At 39.8% G+C, this 12,652-nt stretch overlaps 2 protein-coding genes across 2 annotated transcripts; one reads left to right on the forward strand and one right to left on the reverse strand.

Moving 5' to 3' along the window:
• Positions 1-1,360: 1,360 nt before the first annotated feature.
• LOC116020454 (uncharacterized mitochondrial protein AtMg00810-like) lies at positions 1,361-6,754 on the forward strand. Its single transcript, XM_031260929.1, has 4 exons — positions 1,361-2,271; positions 2,851-2,924; positions 3,431-3,510; positions 6,650-6,754. The coding sequence occupies exons 1-4, from the start codon at positions 1,361-1,363 to the stop codon at positions 6,752-6,754; spliced, it is 1,170 nt and encodes a 389-aa protein (XP_031116789.1).
• A 3,366-nt stretch (positions 6,755-10,120) lies between these two features.
• Positions 10,121-11,465, reverse strand: LOC116021181. Its single transcript, XM_031261792.1, has 2 exons — positions 10,604-11,465; positions 10,121-10,407 (listed from the first exon to the last, which is right to left on the reverse strand). Exons 1-2 carry the CDS (start codon positions 10,903-10,905, stop codon positions 10,365-10,367), a joined length of 345 nt encoding a protein of 114 aa, XP_031117652.1. The 5' UTR covers positions 10,906-11,465; the 3' UTR covers positions 10,121-10,364.
• Between the last annotated feature and the right edge of the window lie 1,187 nt (positions 11,466-12,652).

The following is a 12,652-nucleotide window of genomic DNA, read 5'->3' on the forward strand; positions in this document are numbered from 1 at the left end:
ACAGAAAATATCTTTGATCTAATTCATATGGATGTGTGGGGACCATTTGCTGTGACATCTATGAAAGGAGAACATTATTTTCTGACTATTGTAGATGAGCATAGCAAGTTTACATGGTTGCACTTAATGAAGCATAAATCAGAAGTGAGGTCTATTTTTCAGAACTTTTACAACTATGTTTGGACTCAATTTACAGTCAGAATCAAAGTGGTTAGAACAGATAATGGTGGTGAGTTCATGCTGAGTTCATTCTTTAATGACAAAGGGATAATACACCAAAGATCATGTGCATATACACCCCAACAGAATGGGGTGGCAGAGAGGAAGCATCAACATATTTTGAATGTGGCTAGAGCATTAAAATTCCAGTCAGGATTATCAGATAAGTTTTGGGGCCACTGTGTCCTACATGCTTCCTTTCTAATCAACAGGTTGCCTACTGAGACCCTTCATGGGGACAGCCCCTTTCAGATATTGTTTGGAAAGGATGTGGATTATAACCAACTGAAATCCTTTGGATGTCTGTGCTTTGCTGCAACCACTCCACAAAACAGAAATAAGATGCAGTCAAGGGCTAGAAAATGCATTTTTCTAGGATTTCCAGCTGCTGTGAAAGGCTATGTTTTATATGATTTGGCTAACAAACTCACTTTTGTGTCTAGGGATGTGGTTTTCTATGAGCAGGTTTTCCCTTTCAAGGAACCAGCTCCAAGGCCTGGTCAAAGTAGTGGCACATCAGAAAATTTCAATCCCTCTCTACCATTAGTTCCCATATCTATTGTGACAGAGGTTAATCCATGGGAATCTTTGGGAGGGCAAACTAGCCAACAAGAGCAACAGCACAGTCCTCATGGTGATGAAACAGTCATTAATGAACACCACTCACCAGATCCTCCTTATGAGCAGCAAAGTCCAAACTCAATTGATCAGCCACTGCCTATGGACAATTCACCAGAGGTCTCCATTGATCCTCAACCTGGGATCCACTTATTGAATGAAAATGTCAATCAGACACAGCCTAGGAGATCCACAAGAACAAGAACTATCCCTCACAAACTCCAGGACTATCTATGCCAGTCTACAAGAGTACAATGCCCTGGTAACAGAACTTCACCACATCCTATTGACAAGGTCATATCCTATGCTCATCTATCTCCTAGCCATAAAGTTTGTGCTTCCTCTATAACCTCCATACATGAACCTCAATCTTACAAAGAAGCTGTCAAGAATGAGGAATGGAGAAAGGCTATGCAGGCTGAAATAGAGGCATTAGTTCTTAACAATACTTGGACTCTAACCGACCTCNGATGACATTCTTGTTGCAGGGACAGACCCTAATCAGATCAAAGAGTTGAAACAGATGCTAGACAGGTCTTTCAAAATAAAAGACCTTGGTAATCTAAGCTATTTTCTGGGAATTGAAGCTTTCAGGACCCCCAAGGGCATTAACATTTGTCAGAGGAAATATGCCTTGGAGATCCTACAAGAGAATGGGTTCTTGGAAGCAAAGCCTGCAAAGACCCCATCTGTTCCAGGGCAAAGACTCACTAACCTGGAAGGAACTCTACTTGAACAGCCTGAAATCTTTAGAAGATTGGTTGGGAAGCTCCTATACTTAACCAACACTAGGCCAGATATAACATATGCTGTCCAGCAGTTGAGCCAATTTGTTGACAAGCCAAGAGATAATCATTTGGTTGCAGCTCACAGGGTGCTGAGATATCTCAAGGGTTCACCTGGAAAGGGTTTGTTCTATTCCTCAAATCCTCACATTAAACTACAAGGATTTTCTGATTCAGATTGGGCAACTTGCACAGAAAGCAGAAAATCTATAACTGGCTATTGTATCTATCTTGGGAACTCTTTGATCTCATGGAAGACCAAGAAACAAGCAACTATATCTAGATCATCTTCAGAGGCAGAGTACAGGGCATTAGCCTCTACAACATGTGAAATACAGTGGCTTATATACTTATTAACAGACCTCAAGGTAGAAGTGAACAATCCTGTAGCCTTGTTTTGTGACAACACTTCAGCCATTGCCATTGGAGAGAACCATGTGTTCCATGAACGAACAAAACATATAGAGATTGACTGCCATGTGGTCAGACAGAAAGTTCAGGAAGGGGTGATTAAACTCCTAGGAATCAACTCCCACAATCAGATTGCAGATGGCTTCACTAAGGCATTGTCTAAACCATTGTTTGATGTGTATCATGCTAAGCTGGGCCTTCAAGATCTTCACGCTCCAGCTTACGAGGGGTTGATGAAGTGAGCAGCAGCTAAAGAAATGCAGTTAGAAGCCAAAAAGGGCTTTCTTGTATTTCTACACTTTTCCTACTTACCTCTGGCAGTTATAACTGCCACCACCAGCTTTGTATATAAGAGTATTGACTCTATTTACTTCACACTAAGTTTTTCCCTTCCATTGTATTCACTACACACATTTAGAGTTAAGCAGCAAACACTTTGCAGCCTTCTTTACTATGTGTTGAGTTTTTCATCAGAAATGCATCCATGCCAGTAGACCACACCAACTCTCTATTAATAAGTATAAGATTGAGCAAAGTACAGCAGTAGCAGTGTAACAAAGTACTCCGTTCATGGTGATTATGTGTTATTTGACCATGGCGGAACAATGAAGTTGAAATCGGAGCGCAGCGTACATGGCGACGATCATATACAAATAACCTAATAACATTGGATCGGATCGGAAATTATGCAATTCAGGCATGGAATTGAATGACAGTGACATAATCAAAGGAACCTGGAAAGAATTCGAGTGGAATCGTCTTCGATGCTTCCATTGATCTTGCTCTCTGTCTCTGTGCTATCGCTCTCCTGTTGAAGATTGATTTCACCGCACGTTACGTTACAGTTGAAAATTGAAACCTTTGCTCAACCAAGGAGAAAATGGGCAGATGGTATGCAATTGTTATACCATATACCATGGTTCATATTGCAAAGAAGGAGAAAATAGGCAGATGGTATGCAATTGTTATACCATCAAGGTTTTATCACTTTCCTCTTGCACACCATAACAAGGTTCAACAAGGGATATCTTGATTTTTCATCACCTCTAAGCCGAGTTTTAATATTTTCATTATGAGAAAATATTTGATGCACCGCCGTTGTATAGATGCTATACAACGGCGGTGAACTAGAACACGCCACCTCAATAAATTGTAAAGTTAACTTTGACCGAACCCTTTTATGCAAATTATAATAATCTTTATATGGTATAATTATAATTCTTTTATTTTAAACTAAGTAATATTAATCAGATTACCATATCCCTATATTCGTGAACTGTGATTCGGTAATCTCTCTAAACTAACGCGCAGTCTCCTTCGTTGCATTGGATTTTTCCTTTCATCTTCTTCCTCTATAGGCATGAATTTAATTTGTAAATCTATTTATTGTGCTGTAGGTTTCTTCTCTCTGCGTATTTCAAGCATAGCTAATGATAGGTGTATGGCGCATTGGCGCCACTCTTTTACTCATTATATTGTACTGCAAGATTTATTTTATCTGTGTATTCCAAACAAGGGAAGCCTTGCATAGGATAACACGCAAGTTCCTACCCGAGCTTCCCTGAGACGGGTTGGATTACGAGTTAATTTTGGGGCAGTGTTACAAGATGCCGGTGGGTTACGTTCAAATCCCCGTGGGTATTTCGGATCCTCTCTGTTAGATTTGGCATGGCAAAACGAGCGGCGGAACTATACTGATGCCTCCAAGACCCAAAAAGTTTTGAAACTGTATCCGTTGATTTTAACAAATCTAATCTAATTTGTACGTGAGATTCTCGTGCACCACCGGAGATGCAATGGAGTTTCTCAAGAATGACTTTCCAGACATGGACATCATCGGCATCTTAGGCAACTACTCCGACAAAAAAATCCGTCAACGTAAACTGGATGGAAGGCCAAGGAAAATACAAATCTGATGAATACGGAGTATTATTTTGTTTTAATTGATTATAATACTTATTTTTAATAATTAAAATAAAATAATTATAATTATAGCATATTAAGATTATTATAATTTGCATAAAAGGGCTTGGTCAAAGTTAATTTTACAATTTAATGAGGTGGCATGTTCTGGTTCACCGCCGTTGTATAGGATGCTAGTGCATCAAATATTTACTCTTTAATTATTGTGTATTTTCAATTTTCTAATTATCATATTTCAAGTCAATTTGATTTCTGTCATCCGATTATCTAAAATGCACCACTTCTAAATTTTTTTTTATATAAATTAAAAGTGATACATTTTAATAATTGTGGACTAAATCTAATCGATTTAAATTCAAAATTAAAAGTAAAAACACGCAATAGTTAGAAAAAAAAAAAAGAAATTTACTCGTATTGAAATAAATACAAATAATCAAAATTCTAAGCCCAATATTGTATGACTTTATAGAAATAAAAAATACAAATTATGTCTGAGCAAAGCCGCATTTTTTTTTTGAAAAAGAAAAGTATATTAACCATCAATAACTAATGGCCTGTTTGGTTGGATGTAGTTTGGGGGGAATTGTAATTCATTGAATTGCAATTTAGTGAATTCCCAAACTACAGTGTTTGGTTGGAGGGAATTGCAATTCCGCAGAATTGCAATTCCCTCCAAATGATAAATTGCAATTCATGAGGTACCCCCCATGAATTGCAATTCGGTGGAGAGGAGGGGCAATTTGTTGATGTAAAGACAATTTTGCCCCTCCTCCCATACCCTTTGTCTTTTTTTAAAAAAAAATTAAAATAATAATAATAATAATTATTATTATTATTATTTTGAAAGAATTATTATTAGTAGTAGTAGTAGTAATTCTTTCAAACTAATAATAATAATAAGTATGATAATAATAATTCATTCAATATAATAATAATTCTTTCAAAATAATAATGATAATAATAATAAGTTTGATAATAATAATTCAATAATAATAATAATAATAATAATAATTATTATTATTATTTTGAAAGAATTATTACTATTATTATTATTATTATTATTACTACTACTACTACTACTACAACAACAACATCTAACACACCATAAGGACATCTTAGTCATTTTGTCACTTCTTACCTTTCAATTCCCTGTACTCCTATTTCTGCATACCAAACACTGTAATTTCAATTCCTACTTTATTCATTGAATTGTAATTCCACCGAATTACAATTCTTTTTCACCCTAATTCCCTCCTCCCAACCAAACGCCCTATAAATGTTGAATATATGAAGAAAAAGTAGAAAACCAAAGACGAGGACCAAACTGAGAAACTTCTGCTCTTATTAAAACATAAGCAAATTTATTCGCTGACCTAGGAACAAAATAGAACGACACTGCATCAAACTGTCATTTAAGAATACAACAATCTTTGAGAACATAGCTGGCATAAGAGTGATTTGGAGAGGAACTTTCCAGCATCTTGCAAACTACCTGACAATCAGAGTAGATAACCAGCTTCCGCCAGCAAAATCGCATTTGATATAAATTAAAATTAAAAATTAAGTAGTCATCGACTCCAAAATAAATAAATAAAAAGGCCATAGTATTAGGACTCTACATAATAGAGTCATACAATAAGTCTCAGTCCTAGTTTACTTATGATTCTCAGTCCTAGTTTACTTATGATTCTCTTGTATATATACTCTTGTATTCCTACAGTTATATTTTGTGAACTCTAATACAAACATAATTGTTCTCATCTGGTATCAGTCGCTAGGGTTTCGTTCTTGTTCCCATGGCTACGAATGACGGCTCTGCCTCTGAGCGGACCGTTTCAGATGTTGCTGTGAGTTCTGCGGCGCCGGCTCCCGTGTCGTCGCTCTCTTCTGCTCATCACTACATTAGCATCAAACTCAACCACCGCAATTTTTTGTTTTGGCGTACTCAGGTTCTCCCGTTTCTACGTGGCCATGATCTCATTGATCTTGTTGATGGATCGTGTCCTTGCCCGGAGGAGTTCCTCCCTGCCGTGTCTGCTGCTACCTCGTCCGCTGCTGCTGCCCGCGTTCAGAATCCGGCGTTTGTTGCGTGGTCTCGCCGTGATCAAGGGTTGCTGTCTCTCCTGGTTTCTTCGCTGTCCGAGGAGGTGCTCTCCATCGCCGTCGGCTGTAGGACATCGAAGGAGTTGTGGGATGCCATTGAGCAGTCCCTCGCTTCCGCCTCTCAATCCCGCCAACTTCACTTGCTTAGCCAACTCCATGGTCTCCGGCAAGGAGATTCGTCGACGGCAGAGTATCTCGGGCGAGCTCGGCTTATTGTTGAAGATTTAGCTCTCGCCGGCCGGAAGGTAACGCTGGAAGAACAGAACCTGTACGTGTTCCGCGGCCTTCGACCGGAGTTCAAGGGTGTCACCTCTTCGCTGGCGGTTCGAGGACATCCGGTGACGCTCCTTGAGCTTGCTGACTTGCTGGGCGCGCAAGACTTCATCGCCGGTGATGATTACGCATTGCCTGGAGGTGCTGCACCGGCGGCTTTCGCTGCTCAGGGAGGTCGGCAGTCACGTGGCGGTGGGAGAGGCCGTGGCAGAGGCTCTTCCATCCAGTGTCAAATTTGCGGTTCATTTGGTCACTCGGCTTTGTCTTGTTACAAGTTGCCTTATGTGGTTTCTCCGCAAGTGAATTTTATTCATCAGGGTGATTCGGCGAATAACGTGACTGCTCATACCTGGTTGCCTGACACTGGTGCAACACATCATGCCACACCTGATATAGCTGCCCTCTCTACTTCTGAAGAATAGGGGGGTAACGACACTTTACGTGTTGGTGACGGTACGCCTTTACTTATTAGTAACGTGGGTCGTGCTTCTATTTCTACGCCTTCTAGGTCTCTTAAGTTGTCTCATATTTTACATGTTCCCCGTCTTTCTGCCTCTTTATTATCCGTTCAGCGCTTTGCGTCGGATAATCAGGTGTTTTTTGAGTTTCACCCTTCCTTCTTTGTTGTGAAGGATATTCGGACCAAGGAAATTCTTTTGCGGGGCAATAGTTCCGGTGGGCTCTATGCCTTGCCGGTTCCTTCTGGTTCACCTTCCGCGTTTATTTCTGCTCGTGCTTCGGCGTCTACGTGGCATGATCGTTTGGGTCATCCGCATCAGCGTGTTTTACATCGAGTCTTGGAGTCTTGTTCTGTTAGTGAGTCGAATAAAACTTCTCATACTGTGTGTTCTGCGTGTCACATGGGTAAATCTGCACGTTTCCCATTGCCACGTGTTGTCTCTGTTAGTTCGAATGTGCTAGATTTAGTTTATACGGACATTTGGGGCCCTGCTCCTGTACTCTCTTCTGAGGGTTATCGTTATTTTGTTTTATTTGTGGATGACTTTTCTCGTTATACTTGGTATTTTCCTATGAAATTAAAGTCAGATATATATTCTGTTTTTGAGCGTTTTCGATGTTTAGTTGAACGTGCCTTCAATCGTAAAATCAAAGCTGTTCAATCTGATTTAGGGGCTGAGTATAAAAAGTTACATTCTGTTTTTGTTCAGCTTGGTATTAGTCACAGGCAATCTTGTGCGTACACACACGAACAGAATGGTCGTGTGGAACGGAAGCACAGGCATGTGGTTGAAACCGGGCTAGCACTTATGGCTCGTGCCTCTGTGCCGTCTCGGTTCTAGCATTTTGCTTTTGAGGCTGCTGTTTTCCTTATTAACAAAATGCCCTCGCATACTCTCCATAACTCTAGTCCTCATGTCTTAGTGCACAGATCTCAGCCATCATATTCCTTTCTTCGTGTCTTTGGCTGTCTGTGCTATCCGCACTTACGGCCATATAATCGTCATAAACTGTCTTACAGGTCTTCTCCATGTGTCTTTCTGGGCTATCCTGATTCGTTTCGGGGTTATAGGTGCATGGACCTGCGTACTAATAAAGTTTTTGTGTGCCGTCATGTGCGGTTTGATGAAGCTGTGTTTCCTTTTGGTGCTAAGTCTGTTTTGCAGGCTCCATCAGAATCTATTGCACGACCTTGGGCTGAATCTGTTTTTCATCCTGTGGCTGATCCATCTGTGGTAGCTCCCTCGCCTCCTGCTGATGTGGCTCAGAAGAGGCCTCGTGGTCGGCCACGTGGTCGTACTGTGCGTCCCACGGAGAGGTCTCACTCCATGGCCACTAGGAGTCGGTCTGTGGCTCCGGTTGCGGGTTTGACTGTGCAAGTTTTCTCTGTTGATCCTACTTGTTATACTCAGGCAGTCAAACACTCTGAATGGAGGGAGGCAATGGATCAGGAGTTCAATGCCTTGTTGCAGAATCAGACATGGTGCTTGGTTCCTCCCACTGCGTCTATGAATATTATTGGCTGCAAGTGGGTGTTTCGCACGAAAAGGAAGGCTGATGGATCTGTTGAGCGCTACAAGGCCAGGCTCGTGGCTAAAGGGTTTAATCAGGTCCCGGGTCAAGATTTCTTTGACACTTTCAGCCCGGTGGTTAAACCTACTACAGTCAGGTTGTTGCTCTCTCTTGCTCTTTCTTCTGGTTGGCTAGTCAGGCAATTGGATGTGCATAATGCATTCCTTAATGGTAATCTTACAGAAACTGTTTACATGCGTCAGCCTCCGGGGTATGTTGACTCTCAGCACCCTGATCATGTTTGCTTGTTGAAACGCTCCCTGTATGGTTTGAAGCAGGCTCCCCGGGCTTGGTTCACTCGTTTGCACACTTTTCTGTTATCTGCTGGTTTTAATGCCTCTAAAACTGATGTTTCGTTATTTTATTATTCTCGTGGATCGGCTACTGTTTACCTGCTTGTTTATGTGGATGATATTCTTGTTATGAGCAATGAGCATGGTGCATTGGAGGCTTTGCTCTCCAAGCTCTCTAGTACTTTCAAGATTAGAGATCTTGGTGAGCCTGGGTTTTTCCTTGGGATTGAAACAGTCAAGTGTGCAGATGGAGTGTTGCTTTCTCAGCGCAGGTATATGACTGACATACTTAAACGAGCTGGTATGACAGACTGCAAACCTGTGTCTACACCTACTACGACTTCAAAGACAATATCTACCTGTACAGATCCATATGATGATCCCACGGAATACCGGAGCATTGCAGGTGCACTACAGTACCTAACTATCACGAGACCAGATTTATCCTTTGCAGTTAATCTGCTTTGTCAGCACATGCATGCTCCAACCACTGCACACTGGGAACAACTGAAACGTGTGTTAAGGTATGTTAAAGGTACTATGTCTTTGGGTCTGCGATTGAGAAAGTCAAGTTCAGGTGAGCTTCATGCATTCTCGGATTCTGACTGGGCTGGTTGTCCTACGGATAGAAAGTCTACTAGTGGGCATGCTGTGTTTCTTGGAACCAATCTAGTGTCCTGGGTATGCAAGAAACAAAGGACTGTTGCTCGATCTTCTACTGAAGCAGAGTACAAGGCTCTTGCAGATGTATGTGCTGAAGTTCTGTGGATCCTCTCTTTGCTGCGAGAAATAGGAATTTCACCTCTTCCAGTGCCCAAACTTTGGTGTGACAATCTTGGAGCTACTTATATGTCTGCTAATCCTATTTTTCATGCTCGCACAAAGCATGTCGAAATTGATTATCACTTTGTGAGAGACAGAGTAGCTGCAGGAGACATTCAGGTGCACTTTATTTCTACTGAGGATCAGCTAGCTGATATTTTCACCAAGTCACTCGCAGGTCCCCGGTTCTGCTTCTTACGTGACAAGCTACAGGTTACTTCCGTACCATCCGCTTGAGGGGGAGTATTAGGACTCTACATAATAGAGTCATACAATAAGTCTCAGTCCTAGTTTACTTATGATTCTCAGTCCTAGTTTACTTATGATTCTCTTGTATATATACTCTTGTATTCCTACAGTTATATTTTGTGAACTCTAATACAAACATAATTGTTCTCATCCATAGGATTAAGAATGAAGGAACGAAGGCTCTAAGGAATCTCAGACTCTCATCTACCGGTCCACATTTGAGGCTAAAATTTAGACATAAAGCGAGCTAATGCTTGATTGAAGGTGACTTTGAGGGCTTGTCATCATGCTTTCTTCTTTATTTTTACTATTTATACAATAAATGGGATTGCAAATTAAGTAACACCACCATTAACTCATAAAACTAACTTTTCGTCTCGCGCAGAACTAAACTAATCAATCAATCAATAATAAATTTAGGGGAAATCACCGATTTGATCCCTCAATTGTTATCAAACTGTCAATGTTGCCCTTTAATTCTTTTTTCATCGATTTAGTCCCTGAAAATAATTATTTTTGGTCACATAACTCCATCCGACCAGTTTCCGGCCAAAGCTCCGATTTAACAGGGATAAATTAGTATTTTCCTTTCTTCAGCACTCCCTCCCTCTTCGTTTAACAACTACAGCACTTTGCATCACATAGCAGATCTCCCGCCTTGGACAGAGCAGATCTCATACCTGAATCATCATCACTAACATTAATATAATAATATTCAATAGAATCAATTCATAGACTCCAACATGAAACCATTTTGGATTATTTGAAACCCAAAAACTATAGATTAAACAGAAAAAATATCAGAAACTGAACAAGATTATCCAGCAAATATATATTCCAGCCAAAATAGCAAAACCAAAAGGGGGAAAATCTTACTTTTTCGGAAGCTTTCTTGGATCCTCGGACTTCTTAGGCTTTGCAGGTGGAGATTCAGGCTGGGAACCAATCTGCCCTGCGGTGGAGCTCAAAAGTGGATCTGCTTGAGTTGGTCGTTCCGGATCTGATTTCCGGAGCTTTAGCGCCGCCTGTTGGAATTCTTCTGTTTTGCTCATCACTGTCTCCAAATTTCCAGTTCTCCCATCCAATTCCTTGAGCTTCGATTCCAATTCTGTTTCTTTTTCCTTAAGCTTTTCACTAAACTCCCCTCTTTCAATTCTGTTTCTTTTCCCCTTTCCCATCCAATTTCGTTTTCCAGCTTCTTGTCGATCACATCTACTTGAACTTGCATCATTTTTTAGTGGTCTTCTTCACAAACGCTTCCATCTATGCTAAAATTCGAGCCTCTGCTAACTTTCCCTCGAAATCCCAGGCATCACGGCGAGTTCGTCACTACTTTGGGTGCGCGAATCGATAACCAACCTCCGAACCATTTCAACTAAACCCACGAGGATCATCAATAACAATAAATTTTTAGTGACTAAACTGACTACCATTTGGGTTTCGCGGGCTTGGGAACTTTCTTCGGGGTCCCCGCGCGGCGAGAGAAAGGCACGACGCAGTTGGAGGTAGGCAAGGGCTTCTTCACCACTTGAACTGCATTTTGAATTTCAGTTTGTACGTAATGATGGCCAAGCTCTTTAATAGCAGCACCGCTGGCTGCGAGTCCATCGTAGCCGGTGGATGTAGGAGTGACGGTAGCCGCGGCGTTGGCCAGGGCTAAGTCCAAGGCGGTAGGCGGCTGCTTTATCTCAATGGGGTCGGCTCTCGTGGCAGATCTACTCTGGGCTTTGTCTACTTCTTCTTCTTCCTCCGCCGCCTTCAGTAATTGTGCTGTCGTGCTGTAGTTGTTAAGCGAAGAGGGAGGGAGGGCTGAAGAAAGGAAAATACTAATTTACCCCTGTTAAATTGGAGCTTTCGCCGGAAACTGGTCGGATGGAGTTACGTGACCAAAAATAATTATTTTCAGGGACTAAATCGATGAAAAAGGAATTAAAGGGCAACATTGACAGTTTGACAACAATTGAGATACCAAATTAGTGATTTCCCCATAAATTTAAAATTTTTATTTTGCTAGCTACGATATTGTATAACTGAGGTATGAATTTAGCTTTATTATGGACCCAACACATTTAAAGACATTAAAGCTAGTTGATGCATAATCCGTGATTAATCTTCTTCACCTATCTCCATGATAAGAGCAATAAAGAGTCTTTAAATTTGGGGTTCAAAGTTATAAAATTAATAATAACTTTTTAAGGTATATTAGTCAATTAGTTATATGAGTGTGCGTAATTTTGATTATCCGAACTAACACCAGAAATTCAAACGGAAATTTAAATTTGGGATGAACCTGAATAATTATCGGTTCAGATATTTTAAATTTTGGTATATCAGACTATAAATTCAGTTCAAAATTTAGGTGATAAAATTTTATTTATACTCGAAACCAGAATTAATCGAAATTTTATTATAAATATAATAATATAAATTATATATTTAGTTTTAAATGTATTTTATAATTAATAATATATTACTTTTCAAAAGTTTTTTTAAAGTTAATTATTAGTAATTTGTCTAATTTTTAGTTTGATAGTATATGAAAAAATATAAATACAAAAATAATAAAATAAAAAAAACTCAAAATTGATAAAAATAAAATTTTAGGTATATCTAAACTAACTACTCAAAATAAATATGATAACTTCACCTGAATCAAACATATCCGAATTAAATTTGGTTCGAATATCAGGTGTCAAAAATATCACATGAATTTTTTAAATATCCGAAATAAAATTTGAGTATCACTCAAACCGAATTGACGTTCACCCCTAATTGTTCAATAAATAATTCATAAAGCATATAATAATGCCATGTTTATATACTACGCACGAGAATTGTTACTTAAAAAAATGCGTGAAAAAACAATAAATAAATGTATTATCTAGGTATAAAGTGATCACATTAATAGAATGGATTATAAGTAAA

The sequence above is a fragment of the Ipomoea triloba genome, chromosome 5 (genome assembly GCF_003576645.1).
Source record: "Ipomoea triloba cultivar NCNSP0323 chromosome 5, ASM357664v1".
NCBI lineage: Eukaryota > Viridiplantae > Streptophyta > Magnoliopsida > Solanales > Convolvulaceae > Ipomoea > Ipomoea triloba.

Bases quoted from the DNA above. Each gene is read 5' to 3' on its own strand.
- LOC116020454 (XM_031260929.1), top strand. From the start codon at position 1,361: ATGCTAGACAGGTCTTTCAAAATAAAAGACCTTGGTAATCTAAGCTAT. The intron at 2,272-2,850 runs GTGAGCAGCAGC...CTCCTGTTGAAG, and splicing joins GCTTACGAGGGGTTGATGAA to ATTGATTTCACCGCACGTTA. The intron at 3,511-6,649 runs GTACTGCAAGAT...TTTATTCATCAG, and splicing joins ACTCTTTTACTCATTATATT to GGTGATTCGGCGAATAACGT.
- LOC116021181 (XM_031261792.1), bottom strand. From the start codon at position 10,905: ATGGGAAAGGGGAAAAGAAACAGAATTGAAAGAGGGGAGTTTAGTGAA. The intron at 10,408-10,603 runs GTAAGATTTTCC...ATGATGATTCAG, and splicing joins CCAAGAAAGCTTCCGAAAAA to GTATGAGATCTGCTCTGTCC.